We start from the raw sequence: 26,400 nt of genomic DNA, 5'->3' as shown, positions 1-26,400 counted from the left end.
TGAACAATTATGAGTGAACATCAATCTGCCCACTGTCTGTATTTTTTACTGCACCCATGTGGGACACTATCTTTGGCTATAAAATGTCTGGCTAATGTGACAGATCTAGCCTGGGGATAAAATCACAGGACTATCATAGGTCTCTGAAACCTTTCCCACACACATGCGTGCTCCATCTATGCACACTCTGCTGATAAGTTTATCTATGTCGCGCATGTGCAGATAGCCTGGTTGCGTTCCAACGTGGAGCGCTGTTAGCGTGGGTAGTCTGGAGCCGGAAACTCCAGGAGTGGACCCTCTGGACCGTGGCACCGAGGGGCCCTGGGCGAGCTGCCAGGTGGAACCGACCCCTATACAGGGACCGTTAGGAGCAGGCCCAGGGGTTCGAGTACCACGGTAGCCGGTACCGAGAGGGGCGGCTCAGGATGGACCGGAGTAGGACTGTGGGACAGAAGTATAGATGACAGAACAGAAACACTGGAGGCAAGACTGGAGTAGGACGGCAGGACTGGAGCAGGATGGAACAGGAACACTGGAGGCAGGACTGGAGTAGGACAGAACAGGAACACTGGAAGCAGGACTGGAGTAGGACAGCAGGACTGGAGTAGGATGGAACAGAAACACTGGAGGCAGGACTGCGGAAGAGAGCAAGGAACCCGAGTAGCAGGACTGAGGCTGCTGCGGAGAGCAGGCAAGAACGGAACTGCAGGAGCCGAGAGCACACGATGCAGCGAGGCCAGTGTGCTAGGAAACACAACAATCGGGCACCTCCCTCAGTGGGAAGCGGCCTGATATGCTCCTGTCTGGTCTGCCATTGTCAGGGAGGTGCTTACGGGTCAGGGCATAGCCAGAGCACAAGAAGCAGGAGGGAGGCGCGGCCTATGGCGCATGCGCATTGCATGCAGGGACGCCGCCGGCCGCGCACCTGCCAGAGGTGACCTCCGTGGATGTCGGGCGGCGGGAGGCTGCGGCGTGGGAGCGATGGCCGGGTGAGTACGCAGGGATGGCGTAACAAGTGCAGTCACTTCCAGTTCCTGTCCTCTTGTAGCGCTCCAGGACGGTTGGAGCAGAGGTGTCCCACTATGGAACGCAGAAGGGGAGGTACAGAATGGCACGTCTGTTGGCAGGCAAAAATGTTGTGGGGAGGGGACAAGGGGATCGTCCTATCATGAACTCTCCCAACATGACTAACCTATAAGGGAATTTCTATGAGACTTTGGCATTAACCAATGAGGTTCCACGGTGGGTGGTACCCCGGCTGTGGAACCATATTTAAAAACACAGTATGCTCTGCCCAGGTATACCACAATGGGCTTGTGAATGTCACAGCATCTGTACCTCGTTAAAACATGAATTTCTCTTTCCCCATGACGGCACCACGGAGAGAGGGGATCCGCCCCACGGGGACAGGAAACCTACAGATTAAAAGACGGTACCTCTCTCCCGCATCAGTTGGTTTCCTGTCCCCATAGGGAACCTACAGGCTTACCATCGTCGTGGGATGCCGGGGCCGACCAGCCTGGAGGACGACAGCGGGAGCCCCCTATCCCAGCTGGGGCGGTTACCCGAGGTGCCGCCGCTGGGGTCAGCGGGCCTCCAGGGCGTGCGGGGGGAGAGGCAGCAGAAGACGGAGGTGGATAAGGGGCGCCATCACCTTGTCGTACTCGTCACAAGGGGCGGACATTCCAGGCAGAATAACGGCCCATTCCACAAGAGCGGTGTCAACTTCCTGGGCAGAGAGAGCATGCGTCTCTATTGAACAGATATGTAGAGCCGCTACTTGGTCCTCTCCTTCAACTTTCTTCAACCACTATCGGCTGGACCTGACCACCTCCTCAGATCTAACCTTTGGTAGAAGGGTGCTGGAGGCAGTGGTCGCCCCCCCTAATATATAGTCTCTGCAATTCTCTCCGTGGTGCCGTCATAGGGCAAAGAGAAAATCGTAGTTACTTACCGTTAACGGTATTTCTCTGAGCCCATGACGGCACCCGTATATTCTCTCCCTACACGCGTGGGGTGCGCACTTATTGTAAATACAGTTTAATCATAAAGTCACGTGGTGTCGCCTATAAGCAGTTTGATTATAGAAATTCCTTTTCTTAAAGTGTTGTGTTAGTATTAGGCTGAAGTTCCGTTAATGCTCTGTAAAACAACTGATGTGGGACAGAGGTACCGCCTTTTTATCTGTAGGGTTCCTGTCCCCGTGGGGCGGATCCCCTCTCTCCGTGATGCCTTCATGGGCTCAGAGAAATACTGTTAACGGTAAGTAACTACGATTTTTGGCCTCCTGATGAACCATTTGAGGAAAGGTTGCAGGATTTGGGAATGTTTAGTTTGCAAAAGAGAAGACTGAGAGGAGACTTAATAGCTGTCTACAAATATCTCAAGGGCTGTCACATTGTAGAAGGATCAACTTTATTCTCATTTGCACAAGGAAAGACTAGAAGCAATGGGATGAAACTGAACGGTAGGAGGCACAGATTAGATATTAGAAAAAACTTTTTGACAGAGTGATCAATGAGTGGAACAGGCTGCCACGAGAAGTGGTGAGTTCTCCTTCAATGGAAGTCTTCAAACCGAAGCTGGACAGACATCTGACTGGGATGATTTAGCGAATCCTGCTTTGAGCAGGGGGTTGGACCAGATGGCCCAGGAGGTCCCTTCCAACGCTACGATTCTATGAGGAGAAACGCCTCGAGGCAGAGGCATGGAAGCAATTTCCATTAACAAGCATCAAAATGATAAGTGATACATGCTATATCCTATTAGCTTTCCCTCTCTCCCCTCACTAGGTAGTTGTTCTATGTCTAATATAGGTTCCCTTACAAGTATTTGTTTTATCAGGTAGAGTTAGGGTCAGCCGCCGTAGAGCAGGGCCTCTAAAACCTCGTTATTTAGGGTGCCTACCTCCGCTGCCAGGCAGGGTAGGAATACACCAAGGTTACTTACCGGTAACTGGTTTTCCCGGAGCCCATGACAGCACACATGAGAGAGGGGATCCGCCCAGTCAGGACGGGAACCCTGCTGAAGATAAAAGGGTGGTACCTCTCCCTCGCTTCAGTTGGTTTACAGAGCATGAGGCCCCCCTGGGTTAGTACACATGGTAAAACTATCACCACATTATATTTAACTAAAAAAAGTACCCAAACTATAGTGCACACCAAAGGAGTGATAAGGGGGGGGGGGATATACAGGTGCCGTCATGGGCTCTGGAAAAAATGGCTACCAGTAAGTAACCTTGGTGTTTTCCCGTCTCCCATGACGGCACACGTGAGAGACTTTTGTAGAATAAGACACCTTAGGGAGGGACCACCGCTTGTAGCACCCTTCTACCAAAGGTTAGGCCAGTAGCGGAAGATAGGTCAAGTCGGTAGTGCTTAAAAAGGTCGAAGGTGAGGATCAAGTAGCGGCTCTACATATATGCTCAATCGATACCTCAGCCTTCTCTGCCCAGGAAGTGGCCACAGCTCTGGTGGAGTGAGTCTTGATGCCTTCTGGAACCGGAGCGCCACTTGCAGAGTAGGATAACATAATGGCCTCCCTGATCCATCTGGCAATGGTACTCTTCACTACCCCGTACCCTTTTCTACTACCCTGAAAGGCTACAAACAGGGACTGATCTTTCCTCCACTGACTAGTTATTGACATATATTGTAATATGGCTCTCCTTACATCCAATGTATGGAACTTTTGCTCCCTCGGGTTTCTATGATTATTACAGAATGATGGCAAGGAGATCTCCTGAGTCTATGAAACTTTTGGACCACCTTGGGGAGGTAGGCCGGGTCTGGTCTTAGAATCACTCACTCGGTCATCCAAGATCTGCGTATATGGAGGACATATACAGTGGCATGCAAAAGTTTAGGCACACCTGGTCAAAATTACTGTTATTGTGAACAGTTAAGCAAGTTGAAGATAAAATGTTCTCTAAAAGGCCTAAAGTTAAAGATGACTCATTTGATTTGTATTTTAGGCTAAAAAGTAATACACATTGTAATTTTTTCACATTTTAAAAATTACAAAAAGAAAAATGGTCCGATGCTAAAGTTTGGGCACCTTTGGAGATTTGTGTGCTCAGATAACTTTGACCAAGGTTTCAGACCTTAATTGGCCTGTAAGGGATATGGCTTTTTCACCCTCAATGTTAGGAACGGCCAGCTGATGCAGATTCCACAGGTTTAGAGACACACAGCCTCCTCTAACCTTGTGCGAAAAAACAGCCACCATGGGTTCTTTTAAGCAGCTGCCTAGCACTCTGAAAATGAAAATGGTGGAGGCCCACAAAGCAGGAGAAGGCTATAAGAAGATAGCAAAGCGTTTTCAAGTTGTCCTTTCCTCAATTCAATATGTAATTCAGAAATAGCAGTTTACAGGAACAGTGGAGGACAAGATAAGGTCTGGAAGGCCAAGCAAAATTTCAGAGAGAGCTGCTTGTAGAATTGCTAGAAAGGCATATCAGAACCCCCACTTGACTGCAAAAGACCTTCAGAAAGATTTATCAGATTCTGGAGTTGTGGTAATTGTTCTACTGTTCAGAGACACCTTATCAAATATGGCCTTCATGGAAGAGTCATCAGAAGAAAACCTCTCCTGCACCCTCACCATTAAATTTAGCATCAGTGGTATGCAAAAGAACATCTAAACAAGCCCAATGCATTTTAGAAACAAGTCCTGTGAATCGTTGAAGTTAAAATAAAACTCTTTGGTCGCAATGATCAAAGGTATGTGCAGAGAAAAAATTGCATAGAATTTCAGGAAATGAACATCTCTCCAACCATTAAGCATGGGGATGGATCAATCATGCTTTGGAGTTGTGTTGCAGACAATGGCACAGGGAACATTTCACAGGTAGAGGGAAGAATGGAGTCAATGAAATTTCAACAAATTCTTGATGCAAACATAACACCATGTGTAAAAAAGCTGAATTTGAAAACAGGATGGCTTCTACAAATGGATAATGATCACACACATCAAAATCCACAATAGACTACCTCAAAAGGCGATAGCTAGAGGTTTTTCAATGGCCCTCACAGTTTCCCGATTCGATCATCATTAAAAATCTGTGGCTAGTCCTCAAAATAGCAGTGCATGCAAGATGACCCAGGAATCTCACAGAAATGGAAGAATTTTCCAAGGAAGAATGGATGAAAATCCATCAAACAAGAATTGAAAGACTCTTGGCTGGCTACTAAAAGCGTTTACAAGCTGTGAAATTTTAAAAGGGAGTGCTACTAGGTACTAACTATGCAGGGTGCCCAAACTTTTGCATTGGCCTATTTTCCTTATTGTAATTTTTAAAATGAAAATATATAATTTTTTTTTGGCCTAAAATAAAGAGAAAATGTGTCATCTTTAACTTTAGCCCTTCTTCAACTTGCTTAACTGGTCACAATAACAGTAATTTTGACCAGGGGTGCCCAAACTTTTAAATGCCACTGTAGATAGAGCTTGTAGGTCGCTCACTCTTCGGGCCGATGTTAAGGCTACCAGTAACACAGTTTTAAGTGTGAGTTGTTTTGGTGACAACTCTTGCAGTGGTTCAAAGGGATCTTTGGTTAAAGCCTCTAAGACTAGATTCAGGTCCCAGGGTGGTATCTTTGGGATAATGACCGGCCTTGACCTGCCACAGGACTTTATGAACCGGGACACCCACCTATTGGATGCTAGGTTGCAGTTATATAGGGCCCCCAGAGCTGAGACTTGGACTTTGTTAGTGGCTAACCCGAGTTGCAGCCCCAACTGTAGGAATTCTAAGATAGGTCCCACTGGATCTTCATCCCCTAAAGGTTCCCCCAGGAAGTCTAGCAACTTTTTTCACGTTCTACCTTAGATTTGGGATGTTATAGGTTTCCTATTCTTCAGCAGGGTGGAAACTAACCCTGGTGAGAATCCCTGGCGATTCAGTAGCGCTCTCTCAGATTCCAGGCTGCCAGATGGAAGCCCTTCACCTGAGAGTGGACCACTGGTCCCTGGGAAAGCAAGTCTGGAACCTACGGTAAGATCCATGGATCTGTCACTGACATGAGTCTCAGAAGGGAGAACCAAGGCCTCCTCGGCCAAAACGGAGCTATAAGATGTATTCTCGCTCAATCCTCCCTGATTTTCCGGACTACTACGGGGATCATTGTTAGGGGGAACGCGTAGGCCAGGGAGAACTTCCAGGGTATTTGTAGGGCATCTACTGCGAAGGGATTTTCTTTTGGATTCAGTGAGCAGAACTTCTGGACTCTCCTGTTGCGTGAGGTGGTGAACAGGTCTATTTCCGGTTTGCCCCAAGCTTGAACTATTTGTTGGAAAACTTGAGGGTTTAGGGACTATTCTCCCTGTCTTAGGTGCCTGCGACTCAGCAAGTTTGCTTGTGTATTTTTGACACCCCTTATATGCAGTGCCGTGATGGATAACAGATGTTCTGATAACTGGAAAAGTAGATTTGATATTTCCATGAGGCCCCGAGATCTCGTCCCCCCCCCCCCCCCCCCGGTGGTTGATGTAAGCAACCACTGCACGATTGTCCGTCATGACTCGAGTGTGGCAGCCACGAAGCAAGGGGAGAAAATGTTTCACGGCTTTCTCTACTGCCCTTAGTTCTTTTTTACATTTGAACTGTGATCCTTTTCTAGCGAGGACCAGGTTCCTTGTATTAAGTGGGATCTCAGGTGTGCTCCCCACCCTGTGGCACTCACATCGGTTGTAATGATGTCCTCGACTGGTTTCTGCCACGGGACACCGGCTGTTAGATGCTCTTCTACAGTCCACCAGAGTAGGGAATCTCTTACCGCCATGGAGAGACATAGTTTGCTCTCTAAACGACCTTTCAATTGTTTCTGCGCTGACAGAACTTCCCACTGCAGTTGTCTTAAGTGGTACTGTGCCCACGCTACCGCGGGTATGCATGATGTCAACGAGCCTAAAAGGGACAATTGCGTTCCTCGGTGTCATAGCTGGCCTTTGTATTGCTGTGCGAGCTAGGCCCCTTATCTTGGTCACTTTGTTCTCTGCTAGGAGGCAGCGCTGTCACTTGGAGTCCAGTATTAACCCTAGGAAGGATTGCACCTTTACTGGTGTTAATCTCGACTTGGGGATGTTTACTATCCATCCTAACCCTATTAAAGTTGATATCACTTCCTTCACTTAGTGTGTGCAATGGGTCTCCGACCTCCCTACGACAAGAAAGTTGTCCAGATATGGGATGATCACTATGTCCCGGGAACGAAGAAATGACATTACTTCGGCCATCAGCTTGGGGTAAACTCTGGGGGCTGTAGACAGGCCGAACGGAAGGGCTGCGTATTGGTAGTGTTTGACCTGACCTTGGACATAGAGTGCTACTCTCAAGTACTTTTGATACTCCCGATGGATTGGGATATGATAGTAGGCATCTTTTAAGTCTATCACTGCCTTGAGGCAGTGCTGGAACAGGATTTTTGTGGCCGCAATAATTGACTCCATTTTGAAGGAGCAATTGTCTATCCACTGAGTCTCCTCAGATTGACTATGGTCCTCCAAGAGCCATCTGGTTTTTGTATTAAAAAGAGGGGGGAGTAAAATCCCCTTCTTGAACTGGGACTTCCTGTAGGACTTGTTTTTGCACAAGTCCCAAGACTTCTGTCTCCAGGGCCAGTTGTTGCTCTTGGGCTTTCCTTCGGGGTGGTGTTATGAAGGTTTGCCTGGGCGGACGGGTGAATTTTATTTTTAAACCATCCTTGAGTATGCTTAGGACCCATGCACTGGGGGAGATATTTGCCCATGCGGAAACGAAGAGAGAAAGCCTACCTCCGACCTGATGTCATTGGGGAGATTTTTTGGAAGTAGAGGGCCCTTTAAACATATAGCCCGATCCTCTCCTTTCTTTAAAGTCTTTAAAGTCCCAATTTTTCCTATCTCCCGGGGGATGACCCCTGTTAAATCTTCTCCTCCGAAAGGGCTGCTTTTTGGGTTCTCCCGGAAATCGGGGGAAGCCTTTCTTCCTATCCCCCCGCATGCTCCAAAATTTCCTCTAGTTTTTTCCCGAAGAGGAATTGGCCGTCACATGGATTGGAGCACAGTCTATGTTTCGATGGCAAATCCCCCGTACACCCTTTAAGCCACAGGGCTCGTCTTCCCGCATTTGACAAGCTTGCCGCTCTAGCTGTTACTCGCGGAATCTGTTGAGGTATCTGCTAGGAAAGCCGCTGCTCCATGTCCCAGTGTCAGATTAGACAGTATTTCTTCCCTAGGAACTTTATCCCTGATCTGGTCCTCTATTTGTTGTAGCCAGACCATGAGGGCACGAGCGGTACAAGTACCAGCTATTGCCGGTTTTAATCCACCTGCCGATGCTTCCCAGATATGTTTCAGGAAACCATCTGCTTTTTTTATCAAGTGGGTCTTTCAGCACGCCAGAGTCCTCTAATGGTAGAGATACCTTTTTTGAGGATTTGGCTACGGCACCATCCATTTTTGGGATTTTTTCCCAGGTTTGAGTCTTTTTTTTTGTTCAAATGGGTACCTCCTTTTCGATGTAGAAGGTAAGGCACCCGACCTCTCAGGTTTTTTCCATTCCCTGTCAATTAAGGCCATTATCTTATTTACAGGGAAGGTGCGTTTTTCCTTTCCTCCAGTCCTCCAAACATAACATCCTCCAATAATTTAGGAGTCTTTTCCTCAAGGCCCATTGTGGACCTGACCGCTTTGACCAGCTTTTCCACGTCCTCTGTTGGGAAACACGGACGGCCCCCTATATCGCTGTCCGAGGAGGATTCTGAGGACTGAGTAGAGGTAGAGGAGGGGGACAGGGAATTTTCATGACCTTTCTGCACTAGCGAGGCCGCTGAATCAGAATCCCTTTTGCGGCTTTTATTCGTCCTTGTAAGGGCTGCCTTTAGGAGCCTTTCACCTCCTCTTGTATTATAGCCCTAAGGCTAGTCACCAAATCAGGGGTTTCATCCCGTATGGTTTTGTTTATACAGTCAGCGCAGAGATCTTTCTGCCACTGATCTGTCAGCGGGTCTCTGCATGGGGCGCATTCTCTATTCTTCGTTTTGCCGCAAGACTTCCTCGACCCCTAGTGATCAAACAGAAAAATGGAACCCCGTTACCATAAGGGTGACATTCACGTAGATCACTCACCACCGCTGTCAATCAAGGGTACCAATCTCGGAGGCTCCTCAGATGCACTCGTGACGTTTTTTTTCTGGACGTCTCGGAGTCATGCTGGTCGTGTTTACGACTGCCGCTCCCACCACTCGAGCGGCTACTCCTGGTATGCTGGTGGTTAGGCAAGGCATGTGGCGAGAGTTTCTTCTGCTGCCTCTGCTGCCGCTGCTGCTCTTCCTCCCCCACTTCCATTGTGAAGTTTTGGGCATGAGTGCGTCTTCTGTGGTCATCCCTCTTTTTAAGAGGGATCCACTGCAATCTCCGCCTCCTCCGGTGCCCATTGACAGCCCCCCCCCCCCCCCCCCCCCCCCCCCCCCGCCACGCTGCTGGGATGATTTTTGGCCGGCCGGCGGTTTTTTCATGGGCGCCGCCTCCGACGTCACGTGGGCACGCCCACTCCCAGTGTGCCTTGCATGTGACGCCAGAGGGGCGCGACCCGGAAGCGGCCGCCCCTCCTGGATGAACTGGATGCCGGCAGAGGGAGGAGGGTGGCCCAGCAGGCACGGAAGAGCCCCTGACCATGCTGCGCTGACGCCCGCTTGGACTCTGGGAGCCGCGGATGGCGCTTCCACCCCCGACGCCCAGCACACACTCTGCCTGATCTTCCACGCTGGTACGGGGGTGGGCAGGTACAGACATCTTGACACGCCGTCTTTAGCACACGGGTCCCTGTCAGGACAGGAAACCCAACTGAAGCGAGGGAGAGGTACCGCCCTTTTATCTTCAGTAGGGTTCCTGTCCTGACTGGGCGGATCCTCTCTCTCGTGTGCCGTCATGGGAGACGGGAAAATGGATATCTCAGGGATTCATAGGCCACAGGTGGTGTAGCCTGGGATCATTTAGTATTCCACAACCAAATTTAACACATTTGTTCCTCTGATGAAGGGTCTGTTATCTACCTGATATTTTACTAATCTCATATAAGGAAGGGGAGACAGAATAAGTGTTGGTTGTTGGATCGATTGACAGTTATAGTTTGAATTATCCCTATTTCAAGCTTTTTGGTCTGATTATTCACACTGGTATGTTCTACTATTGTGCACTATAGGGGTCCTAGGTGTTTTTAAGAGTTCTCCTCAAAATGTAATTTTTTTTTATTTTTTTTTTTAAAGGGTTATATATACGTGCTTTTTCCCTTAGCGCTATTGGTTACATTACAGATTAGTTTGGGTTTGACGCAGCAAACAAGTGCTCAGCTCCTCTGGGAACTCTTTCAAGACTGTTAGAATTCATTCCATGTGACGACCAGAAGTAGCAACTGAGAGATTGCCAATGGGGTATAAAGTAGGCCTCAGAGATAAAGCTGGGGCAGTGTGTGTTTGGGGGGGTACTGTGAGGAATCTAAGGGTTAACATACATTCTGGTTTGTTTCACACGTGTTCCTTTACGCTTTATCTTCATATATGCTCCTTTTTGTGGTTTTGCTGTTTCCAGTCCGTATCTACAATGTGCACATTCCAAGAACAAGGAAAGCCATTACATGAACTTTACAGTTACAGTGTAACCTTAGTAACATAAAGCTGTGATGTGATCATCTTTCCCTGGTTGTACTTCACATTGCTCTGTTTTATCTCTGTAGAGTTTATGCCGTATGTTTTTCAAGTAATGTCTTTGCTCCTGGAGATGCACAAAGATGACATTCCCAATTCCTACATGTCCTTGTTCCCGCATCTTCTGCAGCCGATTCTATGGGAGAGAACTGGTAATATTCCTCCCCTAGTGAGACTCTTACAAGCCTTTATGGAGAGAGGATCAAGGTTAATTGCGGCCAACGCCACTGATAAAATTGTGAGTAACTCTATAGTATTTGTGTGACTCTTGCACACCTATACACAGCTCTCGGTACAGTACTTTCTGTATCTCAGCCCAGATTGTCAGGTCAGGAGGTGCCTGCACTATGTACATACATGCTCATGTTGGTGCTTCGTTATTTCTCCTATGTCTCATTGGGGGACACAGGACCATGGGTGTTATGCTGCTTGCCACTAGGAGGACACTAAGTGAACACAGAAAAATTAACTCCTCCTCTGCATTATACACGCTCTCGCTGGCTGAGATTTCCCCAGTTCTTGCTTAGTGTCTGTAGGAGGCACTTGGGTCTGGCTTCAGACCCCACCGTTTTTATTTTCAATGTTTGATTTTTCCGTAAATTTTTATTTTTTAGTTAACGGAGTGAAGGGGGCGACGGACCTTTTTAATGGGGTCCGATCTCCCCCGAAACATCAACAGGCGAGAACGCGGAGTATACCTCCCCGCACCCTCTCCTGCGACGTAGGGGTCATGCCGAGGCTCATTTAGGGCGACGGTTCCTCCGGTCCCGGCCTCCCACGGCAGCAGAGGCAAATGGGGGTTTACCTTCATATTTCCTCCCCCGGACTTATCCTGCACAATAGGATTCTGAAGATGAGATCCCACGGATGCAAGTGGCAGCCTCTCCATCCCCCTCTGTAAAGGGGATCGATTGAGTAAGGTACCTTTAAGGACGGCGCAGCTCCAGCTCTGCTATGCCGCCCTTCCTCTGTGAGTATGACGGACTGATCTCGGATGGCTTGTCACGGCATCGTCATGCCGACGCCACGCTCAGTGGTCCTGGGGGGGGCAGGGGGAGCGCTAATCCGGCGTCCATCGGCATTTGCGCCGTGTTTGCCTTCAGCCGGAACGCATCGCCGGCAGCAGTCATAAATTGAGGCCCCGGCTTCTGGCCACGCTAGGCCGCAGTCCCAAACATCCGCCCATCGCGAGCGGGTACCGCCCACGTTACTTGCGCTTCCCGTTCTGAACGAGAGGCTCCTTCCTGATCTCGGGGGCCATACTTCCTTGCATTACTGCCCGGCGGACACGCGTGAATAACGCTAAAAGGAGCAGCAAGCACTGCAGGCAGCCCCCTGGAAAGATCGGAGGGCCCCCCCTGGGAATACCGGATAACCCCCCCGGGAATATCGGGTCAGCTGCACTGTGCCACGGCAGTGACATTAACCCCTTCTCTGCACTCTCACCACCTGCAGCCCAGGCTCTGCCTGTAACCTCTTGGGGCACTATGTCTCGATCTAAGGAGGCTAAAAGGGCTACCAAGAAGCACACTGCGTTTTTTACCTCTTGTGCCAGTTGCAAGACTGCTTTTGCCAGTGCCCAAACTAATTTATTATGCACGGAGTGTGACCCGGCCTGTGCCCAAACGCCATCCATCGACACTGCCATCGGGGCCCCTGTATTTAGTCCCCCAGAGTGGGCTGCGTCCCTGTCATGGTCTGTGGAGTCACTGACCAAGGCTATAGACTCCCTCCGGGACTCCTCCTTAAGTCAGAATGCGCCTTCGCCGACCAAGCAGGGCTCTGGCGACGGCCAGGAACCGTCCACCAGCAGGGGGCATACTCGTTCCAGGGATGGTCAGGTATCTAGAAAGTGGACCCATAACGCGTCCCCCAGTCATGCCTGCGCTTCGGCACCTGCGAGTTCTGTCTCTCTCCCTCTCCTAATGTTCCCAGCGAACACGTCTCTGAATACGAGTCTGACACGTCTGTACCCCAGAATCCTCCAAATGACCAAGAATCACTTGATTCTCTTAGAGTCAATAGGATTCTGGAGATGGATGAGGAGAATACTCCCGCTCCGGAACACGTTGTTTCTTTTAAAAAGGTTATTTGCCAGCCATCCAGAGTTTAAGGGCATTGTCCAGAGACATAGGGACCGGCCACATAAATGGTTCTCAGGACAAAAGCCTATTGAGGCTAAATACCCTTTTGCTCCTGAACTAATGAAGGATTGGTTACAATCCTCTTCTGTGGATCCTCCTATATCGCTTCTTGCTTCCAAAACGCTCCTATCCGTTTCTAAAGGTTCTTCAGTCAAAAACCCCTCTGATCGTCAAATTGACTACCTTGCTCGCTCACTCTTTTTTGAAGCTTCGGGAGCGGCACTTTTTCCATCTTTCGCGGCGACTTGGGTGGCTAAAGCTATGGCCGCTTGGGCAGAGGTGTTAGTTACTGCCATCCAAGGCAGCAATTTTCCTTCGGAGGCAGTCGGCGTCGCCAGGCAGATAGTTCACGCAGGAGACTTTGTAGTGGACGCTTCTTTAGATGCTGCCAATTGCGCTGCACAGGCAGCCGCAAATGCAGTCTCCATTAGCAGCGCCCTATGGCTCTTCGACTGGCGGGCAGACTCCACCTCCAAAAGATCGTTGACTTCTCTGTCTTATCAAACTGGTCTTCTATTTGGAGAGAAACTGGACCAGCTCATTTCTGACATTACTAGGGGGGAGAGTAAATTCCTTCCCCCAACAAAGGCCCGTCCGGCCCTTTCGGATTCAACAGCCGACTCGTTTTCAGCCCTTTCGCAACAATTCCAGCTGATCTTCTACAATCTTGTCTTCTGGATCAGGTCGGTCCCTGCGTGGTGAGAGGTTCCCAGGTCTCATACAGACCTAACCATTCTTGGAAACCCAGGCCAAGGGCATCTGGATCTAGGGGAGCCAGATCCCATAGATCCTCTAAACAATGACTTGTTGCGGTATCCAGCTGACACCAACAACGTAGGTGGTCGTCTACTTTCGTTCCTGGCTCGCGGTCGCCTACGACGAGTGGGTCAGAGAGCTGGTGTCCTCCGGATACAAAATAGTTTTCTCATCTCCGCCCTTTGCAACATGCGCTGCTGTTGACTTGGGACAAGAACCCGTTCTCCTTGGACCGTCGGTTCCTTCTCCACCTGCAGGTCAGACTAACCGTCAGGCGGTGGACAGTGAAGTCCCCCCTGAATCAAGGGAAGTCCTTTCTTTCGGTACGTTGGTTGGTGGTTAACACAGACGCAAGTCGTCTTGGCTGGGGTGCAGTTTTTCGCCACCACAGGGCTCAGGGTTGTTGTTCCATTCGAGAGTCTCGCCTCTCCATCAACATCTTGGAGATACGAGCAATCAGACTAGCCCTACTGAGTTTTCACCATCTCCTCGCAGGTCACCCCATCAGGATCCAATTCGACAACGCCACATCTCAGCCAGCGAGAGGGTGTATACTGAGGAGGAGTTAATTTTTCTGTGTTCACTTAGTGTCCTCCTAGTGGCAAGCAGCATAACACCCATGGTCCCCCAATGATTGGCTCAGAAAGAAGTATTTTACGGTGAGTACACACAAAAATCCCTATTTTTCTTTCTGTCTTGTAGCGTTTTGGGTCAAATTTGTCAATTCTGATAATAATCAGCACTACATTAATCCCTCAAGGATGCAACAACTTTTCACTTTTGCTCATTTTTTTTTTTTTTTTTTTAATCATCTCCTTTCAAGAACGATATTTTTTCTTCATTGACGTAGCCATATGAAAAGTTTGTAAAAAAAAAAAAAAAAAAATGACAACCTGATTCTCTAGGTCATTATGATTATGGCAATACCAAACTTGGTTTTCTTTATTTTACATAGTTCTGAATTTTACTAAAGCCCCATAACATTTTAAACCTTCAAGTCAATGGAGCTGTATCAGGGCTTGCTTTCCCCGTGTCGAGCTATAGAATTTATTGGAACCCCATTTCGGGTTAGATATGAGGTTTACAGCCTCTAACTTTTTATGTCACTTTTTTTGTGGAGCTGCTGCAACTGAAAATGGCTTTTAATGACATTGAGCAAAAACATCTGCAGGATCATGGTCAAGAAGAGAGGTGGGAGGTTTGTGCCCATTGAACCAGTGCCCTGAAATCCTTCCTCCTGCTGGCATCACCATTAAATTTTGGATAACTTATCGGGGATGTTGATGGGTAGGAGGTGACTTGCAGGGCTCTCCAAACTGCCATTGTGGTGTCTGAGCCAGAATCCTACAGATCTTTTTGCTCAGCTTTATTGTTGTGTTTCTTTTTTTAAGATTTTAACTAAGTTTCCAGGATGTCCACCTGACAGCACCACAGAGGATGTCATCCTCCTCCTTACAGGGACAGGAAAGCACAAGAGAGGTTAAAAGGTCCCGTCCCACCCCCTTTCCCTCAGTGTTTTTCCTATCCCTGCATGGAGGGACACACTAGAGTCCCTGCGCAGAGCTTAACGAAGGGCTCAGGGGGATTGTGCGGCCAGTCCAATCCTTCCCCCTGTCAAGAAGCCCAGGGCCGAAACTTCCTGGTGGGGAGTCCCTCTGCCCCAAAAGCCAGTGAGCAGGACGACACTCCTGGAAGGAGCCGCTCCTCCCGTTGGGAGGCTCTCTGCTCCACACATCTGACCACCGGATCCCTGACGATGGAGGCGGCGTGGAGCACGGTCCCCGCAGGCAGCTGGGCTTCCGGGTGGGTGCCGACGTCACGATCAGGCGCCGTCAAGGGCGCAAGCGGCGACTTGCGTTCCAGGGTGGAACGCGGAAGTGGCCGGCACGTGGTTTCCCGGCCTCTCGCGAGAAGACACGCATCACTTCCGGTGACGTCACGGACTCCGGGTTTGAACTTCAGCGCGCGCTGCGGGGGGAGAGTGATGCTGCAGCAGGAGAAGCGGCAGCAATGGAAGCAGAAGCACCAGACGGAGGGGTAAGTGCACCTGGCGCAGACCACCCTTCCTGCAGCCTTCTACAGGACGGACTGGCCTCACTATCCCTATCTTATGCTATTAGGATAAGGGAACCCCAGCAGCCCCCCCGACCGTGACTAAGGACTCCGGCAAGGCCTCAGCAAAATCTGTCAGATGCCCTGTATACCGCGTAAAGCTTCAAGACAACCACGGCTGTGGACCTTGTACATCAAGGGTCATAAGGGATGAGCAGCAATCCTTCCTCTCAGAGATGAGAGCCCTGATACGAGAGGAAGTCCGGGCCTCCATGTCCAGCCTCTCACGACAGCAGCCTCCGAGCCCAAGGCCTAGCTGTAAGCGCGCAAGGTGGGAGGCAGAGCCAGAGTCCGAACCAAGCTCTGACGCGGGTTCTGAGGTTCTGACCTCCAGGACTCCGATCCAGAGGAGGAAGGAGAGATCCCAGCAGACAGCCATGACTGGGGCAGAAAGTACCTGTTTCAGAGGACACCGACGAGTTGGTCCAGGCTGTAAGAAACACAATGCAGATTGAGGAAGTCCCTAAGCCACAATCCAGACAGGACTTGATGTTCGGGGGATAGACTGTGTTCCCTATAAGTGAACACATCAGAGCTATGGTCTTAGAGGGAAGGAAGGATGCCGAACGTCGACTGGTATTGTCCCATTACTTTAAAGGTCTATTACCTTTTGACCCAGAGGAAACAAGGCTATGGGAAGAGATTCCTAAGATCAATGTCCCGGTAGCCAAGGTCACCAATAAGACCGCCATCCCGTTCGAAGACTCATTAAGCCTCCGTGACCCAATGGACAGAAAGGCGAACATTCTCTTAAAAAGGACATGGGAGACTTCTGCAGCTCTTATTAGAGCTAGTGAAAGTGTTTGGGCCAGCCCAAGACAGCATCTTAGAGCTGGCTTCCGACAAAAAGGATTTCCCGAGGGAAAAACCAAAACTGCCCCAGTCTTTTCGGAGAGGATTCTTCTCTAGGAGACAGCCAGACTTTAGGAGCCAGGGCAGATCCAACAGAGGCTCATACAGGATCTCCCACAGCCAGGGTGGGTGAAGCAAGGGCTCCCTCTTTGCGTCAACCTCCAGATCTAAGAGGCAATGATGCCATTGGCATCGGGGGAAGACTCCGCCACTTCGCGGAAAATTGGGCCCAGATTACCCACAACCAATGGGTCCTCAGAACCATTGCGGAGTGCTACAGCATACAGCTTTGCTCCAGTCCCCCCGAAAGATATATTTCCCCCACCGTAGTCCCGACAGACTCCACCACGTGGACAGACCTACAAGATATGGTCAGTTCGGCGGTTATAACGCCAGTTCCCCTGACAGATTGGCAAGGGGCGCTACTTCTCGCTATTCTCCATTGGAAAAAAAAAAACATCCGGCGAGGCCTGAACTGTTAAAAATTAAGAGTGCTTACTATCAGGTCCCGATCCATCCCTCATCCCAGAAACTGCTAAGGTTTGCAGTCAAACTACCGACCCGGACCTGCCACTTCCAGTTCCAATGCCTCCCATTCGGGCTGGCTTCGGCCCCCCGAATCTTCACAAAACTGGTCGCGGAGGTAGTGGCCTACCTGAGAAGCCAAGGAATTGTGTTTATACCATACTTAGACGATTTCCTCCTGGTGGCAGGATCAGAAGAAGCGCTCATCAGAGACAGAAACCTGACGATCACAGTAATGGAGTTCCTGGGCTGGATTATCAACTGACAGAAGTCAGATCTGATACCAGAGAACCGGAAGGTCTTCCTCGGAGTACTCCTAGACTCAGGACGCAGGATATTCCTTCTTCCAGAAAAAAAGCAGGAGGCAATACAAAATAAAGTTGAAGACCTCCTGAAGCACCACGCCTCCATAAGAGCGGCCATGAAGGTTGTGGGCCTTATGACGGCATGCATTTCGTGCGTCAGATAAGCTCAGTTGCATTCGAGACCCTTACAAAAGGAGATTCTCTCGATATGGGACCGGCATCAGTCTTCACTCGACAGACCCATGAATCTACCAGGGCCTCTAAAGAGATCGCTTCAGTGGTGGACAAAGCCCAAAAACATGCAGGTGGGCGTACTATGAATCACCTCTCCATATGTAGTGACAAGGTAGCTATTGAGGGAGGGCTAAATTAACCCTTCACAGTTGACCAGGTGATTTCCAAATTAATCCACAAGGCGTTGCTAGCAACTGAAATGACCAGACGGAGATGTCTCTGTATGGGAGGATCAAAGGAGATCGCTAACCTCGTTTATTATGTCACCTCTTTTTATAGTATTTTGCTTAATTATGCAAAGTACATAGCTACCAATAACATCGGCGTAATACATTTACTTTATAAGCCAATAGTATTGCAAGAAGATCGGAATATGTCCCTAGCTGCATGATGTAGAAAATAGAGCAATAGCACATTCTTCAGGGTCTCATCTCATATCTTGTACAAGCTGGAACAGTCTGGTTTCATAACAACCGTGAACTTTCCCCTAGTTAAGTTACAAAATTTAACTCGTAAACAGCAAAATGGCGTCGCAAGCACAAAAATGGAGTCTTTGAGAACAAGATGTCCTGTACATCTGAATACTGTACATCACAATCCCCCCTAGATAAATTTTGTTAACTAATATGCAGCATCAGAGGTGCTATCCCAAGCCATTAGCTCAAGGGGTACTGGTCTTCACATGGCTGATGCCGTGTTATCAGTCATGGCTGTTGCGGCGCACCCATCCCCCTGTATGCTGCAATTTACGAATAACAATTTTTGATGACGGTGGTGGAGATCTTTTGAAGGTAGCCATGCGCTTGGCTTCAACATCTTCATCAAGTAACCTTTTGAGATCAGTGCAGAGAAGAGCAGGGGCGACGCCGCCTTTGGGATCATCATTAGCTGCCCTAGTGCAGAATTTCCTAATACATACTAAAACTTGTTCTTTGGTGTATTTCTGTATCACTTACACAACAAGGATACAGGCAGCAATGTGTAACAAGCTTTGTAAGATCCCAGCTATCCAGCCACCAATTCCCTTAAACCAATTGGCTGCATTGAGAAAGGAGAAGGTGTCTGACAACCTACTATCCTTATTACGATCATTGTCTTTATCATATTGATCTGAGTCTTTGAATGTCTTCTAACTTCAACTTCAAAAACCAGGGGAAGAGTCTTGAGGAGATCATTTGCATATTCCCAGTGCCTTCTGGGATAAGTGAAGAGTCTCCGCGAGCTCAACGATCACTGGGTTTTGGCCGTTGCAGCTGAAAAGAGGAAATCGGAAAACCAGGGGAAGAGTCTTGAGGAGATCATTTGCATATTCCCAGTGCCTTCTGGGATAAGTGAAGAGTCTCCGCGAGCTCAACGATCACTGGGTTTTGGCCGTTGCAGCTGAAAAGAGGAAATCGGAAAACCAGGGGAAGAGTCTTGAGGAGATCATTTGCATATTCCCAGTGCCTTCTGGGATAAGTGAAGAGTCTCCGCGAGCTCAACGATCACTGGGTTTTGGCCGTTGCAGCTGAAAAGAGGAAATCGGAAAAACCGATCGGCGCGCGAATTTTGGCTCATCTTTCATCGTTTTTAAGAAATCTCAATATGGAAGAGGCCAGGAGCCATTCGGTGAGCTGCACTTCTTGCTACATGTTCACAGATTTACCAGTGGAAAAGCCAAACTTCACATGCCACAAATGCAAGCTTGTGTCCCTGTTGGAGGAAAAGTTGCAAAATCTCGAAGAGAGGTTGGCTACGTTGAAGATCATTAAGGAAGGTGAAGAGTTCTTGGACAGAGCAGAATTATCTCTTCATGTTACAGAAAGAGAAGAAATTCGAAGTGCACCTGAAGAAACAGAGGAATGGAGACATGTGACCCAGAGAAGCAGGAGGATCAGGAGGCAGTCAGCACCCATACTGCTCAGAAACCAGTACCAGGCTCTCACGCAGGAAAATGATGAAGAAATACATCAGGATAAGACTTTGCCAACAAACAGCAACCTTGTACGCCTTCAGAGTCCTCCTGGATGGAGAAAGAAAAATGTTGTGAAGAAGAAACGGAGAGTGGTGGTCATGGGGGATTCCCTGTTGAGAGGAACAGAGGCCGCTATCTGCAGACTGGATATAACTTCAAGAGAAATGTGCTGTCTTCCAGGTGCAAAAATTAAAGAGGTGTCTGACAGGATATCAGGACTCTTCAGACCTACAGATGACTACCCATTCCTGCTACTACATGTGGGGACAAATGACACGGCAAGAAACGACCTGGAAACCATCTGCAGAGACTTTGAAGACTTAGGCAAGAAAGTGAAAGAACTGGGAGCGCAGGTGGTCTTCTCTTCCATCCTCCCAGTGGATGGCCATGGAACAAGGAGGTGGAATAAGATTCTGCAGGTGAACAACTGGCTACGTCGATGGTGCCGTCAGCAACGATTTGGATTTCTGGATCACGGAGTGAACTACTTATACGATGGACTACTTGCTAGAGATGGGGTGCACCTTACGAAGACTGGAAAGCATGTATTTGGAAGTCGCCTTGCTACACTTGTAAGGAGAGCTTTAAACTAGAACAACATGGGAAGGGAAGCAAAAGACCAGAAAAAGCCATACACCTGACAAATGCTATTGAGAACTCTGCTAATAGAAGTGGAAAGGAAGAACAAAGACGAAAGAATCTAATTAATAAAAATATTGGAGAAAGAGAAACCAATCACAAACTAAAATGTTTCTATACTAATGCGCAAAGCATGGGCAACAAACAAGGAGAATTGGAACTACTAACACAGGAAAAGAAATATGATGTCATTGGAATCACTGAAACTTGGTGGGACGATACACATGATTGGAATACAAGACTAGAAGGATACAACTTATTTGCAAGAAACAGACTTGATAAACGAGGAGGGGGTGTTGCATTGTATGTTAGAAACCCATATATCTGCACAGAGATTGAAGCTTCAGAGACTGGGAGTTCTGTGGAAACTGTTTGGGTAAGAATACAAGGACAGAACAATGGAAAGGACACCATTGTAGGCATTTACTACAGGCCGCCTGTGCAAGCTGAAGATATGGATGAACTCTTTATGCATCAAATGGCCAGGTTCTCCAAAAAATATGACACAGTTGTCATGGGAGATTTCAACTATCCAGACATTTGTTGGGAATCTCTCTCAGGCAAAACTAACAGGTCAAGGAAATTCTTATCCTCTCTTGCTGACAACTTTATCTTCCAAAAGGTAGGGGAGAAAACAAGGGGAACTGCTACCTTGGATCTAATCCTTATAAACAGGGAGGAAATGGGTGAGGAGGTAAAAGTGGCTGGAACCCTAGGAGGTAGCGACCATGCTATTTTAGAATTTTGGATAACTAGAGGAGGAAGACCTGTGAAGACACAGACGTCAAGGTTAGATTTCAGAAAGGCAGATTTTAAGGGATTCAGAAAGATAATTGGAGGGATCCAATGGCTGGATATCCTTAAAGACAAAAATGTCCAGGAAGGATGGGAAATCTTGAAAAATGAAATTCTCAAAGCACAGTTGTTAACAATTCCGAAAAGAGGGAAGAATAGGAAGCATTTAAGGAAACCAGGATGGGTGAACACAGAACTTAAGCACATGCTAAAAAGGAAGAAAAAAATGTTTATAAAATGGAAAGAGGGAGGCATATCTAAAGAAGAATATAATGCTGTCTGCAGAATCTGCAGGGCACAAATCAGATTAGCTAAAGCTGAAAATGAATTGAGGCTTGCAAGAGATGTCAAAAGCAATAATAAAGGATTTTGGGGATATGTCAAAAGTAAAAGAAAAGTCAAAGATGCTATAGGATTTTTACAGGATGAAAATGATGAAATGGTAAGACAGGATGTTGAGAAGGCTGAACTTTTAAATTCCTATTTTGCATCTGTTTTCTCTCAGAAAGGAAATGTAACACCAACTGTTATTCACTGTCCTATTAAGGGAATAGAAGAATCCAGGATATCTATAAACAGAAAGATAGTGAGGAAACACTTAGCTAACCTAAATGAATTCAAGTCTCCAGGTCCAGATGAATTACACCCCAGAGTACTGAAGGAGATAGCAGAAGAAATTTCTGAACCACTCTCCATAATCTTTGAAAATTCTTGGAGAACAGGAGAAGTGCCAGAAGACTGGAGAAGAGCAAATGTTGTTCCTATCTTCAAAAAGGGGAAGAAGGTGGACCCAGGCAACTATAGGCCGGTGAGTCTGACTTCTATACCAGGAAAGATCTTTGAACAAATTATTAAACAACATGTAAGTCAATACCTGGATAAGAATGAAGTGATTAAACAGAGTCAGCATGGGTTTGTAACTAATAAGTCATGTCAGACTAACTTAATTTCCTTCTATGACGGTATCACTGATTGGGTGGATCAAGGAAATGCTGTAGATATAGTATATCTTGACTTCAGCAAAGCATTTGACAGTCTCTCATACAATCCTTATTGAAAAAATGACTAAGTATGGAATGGACAAGGCAACTGTTAGGTGGATTCATAGCTGGCTTAGTGATCGGACCCAAAGAGTGGTCGTAAATGGCTGCACATCCAGTTGGAAGAATGTCTCAAGTGGGGTACCACAGGGCTCTGTCCTGGGCCCTGTATTGTTCAACATCTTTATCAACGATTTAGATGAAGGATTTGAGGGTAAACTGATTAAATTTGCTGATGACACAAAGCTAGGAGGGATAGCTAATACTAGAGAAGAGAGAGAGAGGATTCAAAAAGATTTAAATAAACTGGAGAAGTGGGCAGTAACTAACAGAATGGTTTTTAACAGGGAGAAATGCAAAGTACTACATCTGGGCAATAAAAATGAAAAAAGCATATATAGAATGGGAGGAATAGGGCTAAGTGACAGCACATGTGAAAAAGACTTGGGTATACTAATAGATCACAGACTGAATATGAGTCAACAGTGTGATGCAGCAGCAAAAAAGGCAAATGCAATTCTAGGATGTATTAACAGAAGCATACAGTCTAGATCACGTGAAGTCATTATTTCCCTCTACTCCTCTTTGGTCAGACCTCATCTGGAATATTGTGTCCAGTTTTGGGCACCACATTTTAAAAAAGACATCAACAAACTGGAGCAAGTTCAGAAAAGAGCGACCAGAAAGGTGACCGGTCTGCAAACCCTGTCTTATGAGGAAAGGTTGCAGGATTTGGGAATGTTTAGTTTGCAAAAGAGAAGACTGAGAGGAGACTTAATTGCTGTCTACAAATATCTCAAGGGCTGTCACATTGTAGAAGGATCAACTTTATTCTCATTTGCACAAGGAAAGACTAGAAGCAATGGGATGAAACTGAATGGGAGGAGACACAGATTAGATATTAGAAAAAACTTTTTGACAGAGTGATCAATGAGTGGAACAGGCTGCCACGAGAAGTGGTGAGTTCTCCTTCAATGGAAGTCTTCAAACAGAGGCTGGACAGACATCTGACTGGGATGATTTAGCGAATCCTGCTTTGAGCAGGGGGTTGGACCAGATGGCCCAGGAGGTCCCTTCCAACTCTACGATTCTATGATTTAACTTCATAGTACTGTTAGGATCTATATAATGACAGCAAGCGGGTCCAATAACCTGACACATACCACCTTGTGCTGCTGTTAAGTAGTCCAGCACTATAGTATGTTGATTAGTAACTATGATAAGTTGATTTTGGACAGCAACAGTAGTATTAAGTATGTCCAATATATCCCAAATTTGATAATCTACATGGTCTGTGGCCCTAACCAATTTATCCCACATTTGTGTAATCCTAGTGTAAATAAAAATAGAACTGACAACTTTATTGGCCACACATCTGTACTATATGTGGTCTCCCTGAAGGGCGGGGTGAATTGTCCGCAGCTCTTTTGTATAATGTATGTTTGGGTATAGCCTGTGTATCCAACTGTTTGTAATAACAAAGGTGACCGGGGTCAAGCGACCCAGAGTACAAGTACCTCTTACCCCTACTGGCAACCATTTATAAGCATTGTCTCCACATTCCCAGAACATATCATCAGGTAAATCCCATAGGGCTGAATGTTGCAGTACCAATCTATGAACTAAGTCTATGAATGCAGATGCATTCTGAAGCATGCACCAAGTTGGAGATTGCCCTAAAAGGACTACAATAACCTACATCAGGATTTCCACAAGTGGGGGTTCCTGGCACATATTCAGAGGACTCATTACAAGATATATTGCCAGGAATACTGGCACAGGTTTTGTTAGAACCCTGTGGAAACAAATTAGCATTATCTGTGGCATTATTAGCGAATGTGTCAGAAAAGTTAGTCCAAGCAAATAACTCCTCAGGTGGAACAGGGATAGCCAAAAAGGGGATGCTCGTGGCTGACACTGGTGAATGCGTGCAGATCCAACAGTCTGCCAGAGACTGGGAATTGTCTTAACAAATCTCTCAGTAATTTTTCATGATGTTGTATAAACTTATTATTCTAGGACATTGGGGAATTTAGGCTGTCCCATGCGGTTACCAATAATAAAATGGAAAATGCGAAAGACCAAAACATTATGCCCCCTTTATTTGCTAATGGCTTGTTTAACCAGCTTGCAGTGCGATGCGTGGATCCAAGTCTGTCTTCCTTCTAGTTTCACTGATGTAGGGGTGATGAGCAGGACTTGATAGGGACCGTCATACAAGGGTTCTAGTCCGTGCTTTCTGACATGCCTTTTCACGACTACCAAATCATCAGGCTTCAGGTTATGACAGGTATCGGTTTCTGCTGAATCTGGAAGAGAAGAAACTAGAGCATGGGTGTTAGCAAGATTTTTACTAAGCTGAATAACGTATTGAACAGCACGATCAGTTTCTTCTGATAACTGCTGAGGCTGGAAATTTGCAACCGGGGGCCTAGCACCAAACAATATCTCATATGGGGACAGGCCATGTTTTGCAATAGGGGTAGTACGAATGTGGTATAGTACAATGGGTCGGAGCTCTGGCCATGGAGCCGTAGTCTCCTGCATCATTTTGGTCAATTGTCCCTTCAGTGTGCCATTCAGCCTCTCAACTTTCCCACTGGATTGTGGGTGGTACGGAGTATGGCGGGCTACAGTGGATCCAAGCATTGTCAGAACTTCTTGGTACACATGAGAAGAAAAGGCCGGACCTTGATCAATTTCAACAACTTCTGGAACCCCGTACCTGCATATGACTTCCATCACCAGTTTCTTTGCTGTGGTTTTTGCAGTCATGTTGGTAACAGGGAATGCTTCCGGCCAACTGGAGAACATGTCAACAACAACCAAACAGTATTCATACCTTCCAGACTTGGGTAGTGTGATATGGTCCACCTGGAGCCTTTGGAAAGGATAGTTGGGCCTAGCAAGATGCTTCGGGGGTACACGTTGAAGTTGACCGGTATTGCAATCTGACAGATATTACAGGCACGGTTGAGCACTGTCAAAACTGGAAATTCCTGGGGCCCAGTAGAATTTTTGCACCAATGCTAGGGCCTTATTCTTTCCTCGATATGTAGGCCCATGTGCCCATGTCGCAACAGCAGGGTACATCCGCTTAGGGAGTCACACAAGTTGGTGCTTTTTCCAGAGACCATTATCCATACGTGCCCCATCAGTCTTCCATTGCTTCACCTCTTCCTTTGGAGACATTCTCTGCATCGTCATTAAGCGGTCTCACGGGGTCCGACAGAAAACTTCAGTCTGTTGTAGATCATCATGTTCTTGTAGGGTCGATGCTTCTTGTAACTGTTTACGCTGAGAGCGTGTGGTCACCATAGTTGGTATGGTTGCTTCAACGGGTAAAAGAGCGGCGGCTTTTGCTTGCATATCCGCAAATGCGTTGCCAACAATCTGTGGACTGTTCCTAGGACCGTGCTCCTTAACTTTGATAATAGCCACCTGAGAAGGTAATTTTATCTAGTCCATGAGGGTTTTAACAGCTTTAGCATTTTTCACTGGGGTTCCGGCAGTAGTAATAAACCCTCGATTGGCCCATAGAGCCCCCAAATCGTGAGCAATACCAAATGCATACCGTGAGTCCGTGTATATATTAGCCCGTCTGTTCTTTGCCAAAGTACTTGCAGTAGACAGAGCCTGGAGTTCTGCTTCTTACGCTGACTGTGAGGGCGGGAGAGCAGCTGCGTGCACTACAGTGTCCTCTGTGGTAACAGCATATCCCGTGTGGAATCTACCAAACTCGTCAGTATATCTTGAACCATCCGTGTATAACACCAGACCAGGATTTGGAAGTGGATTCTCACTGACATTTGGTGGAGTAGCTGTTTGTTCAGTCAGAAGTTGGGAGCAATCATGTTGGAGATAATCCTCATCACTGCCATCTTTTTTTGGGACCGGCAGTAAAGTAGCAGGGTTGATTGTAGTACAGCAATGCAACTTGACATAGTCAGGCAAAAGGAGTGAATACTGCAGCCGTAAGTGTCGTTGCACAGTCAAATCTCTTGGTTGCTGAAGTGTCAGTATTGCTGCAATGTCATGTGGGGCAAAAATATGCGTTTCATGCTCAAGAATTATGTCTGCAGTCTTGCCAAGCAACGAATGAGTGGCGTGAACTGCCCTCATGCAACTTGGTGATGCTTGGGCCACTGGGTCGAGGCAGGCCCACTGTTCATTGCCTATTGCCATGTGATTGTGTAAGTACCCCTGCTGCGTTTCCTTCATTCTCAGACACATACAAATGGAACGGTCGAGTATAGTCCGGGATGCCCAAGGCAGGGGCGGAAGCAATAAGCCATTTTAACTCAGAGAAAGCGCGATGGAGGCTTTACATACAAACCGGTGATCTTTCCTTATAGTTCA

The 26,400-nt window shown here is 47.4% G+C and overlaps 1 protein-coding gene across 6 annotated transcripts in view; it reads left to right on the top strand.

Annotated features, from left to right (window-relative positions):
* CSE1L (chromosome segregation 1 like) overlaps positions 1 to 26,400 on the top strand; it is a 90,510-nt gene that overhangs the window by 41,751 nt on the left and 22,359 nt on the right. For all 6 annotated transcript variants that reach the window (XM_073580524.1, XM_073580521.1, XM_073580525.1 and 3 more), the window contains exon 20: positions 10,715 to 10,923. In XM_073580524.1, coding sequence (XP_073436625.1) covers positions 10,715 to 10,923 — 209 coding nt within the window. The remainder of the gene's footprint in view (positions 1 to 10,714; positions 10,924 to 26,400) is intronic.

Source organism: Dendrobates tinctorius, unplaced genomic scaffold (assembly GCF_039654945.1).
Source record: "Dendrobates tinctorius isolate UK_male_01 unplaced genomic scaffold, ASM3965494v1 ptg000065l, whole genome shotgun sequence".
In the NCBI taxonomy this organism is placed as follows: Eukaryota; Metazoa; Chordata; class Amphibia; order Anura; family Dendrobatidae; genus Dendrobates; species Dendrobates tinctorius.
Note: the sequence above shows the minus strand (reverse complement) of the source record. Positions and strands in the feature narration are given on the sequence as shown.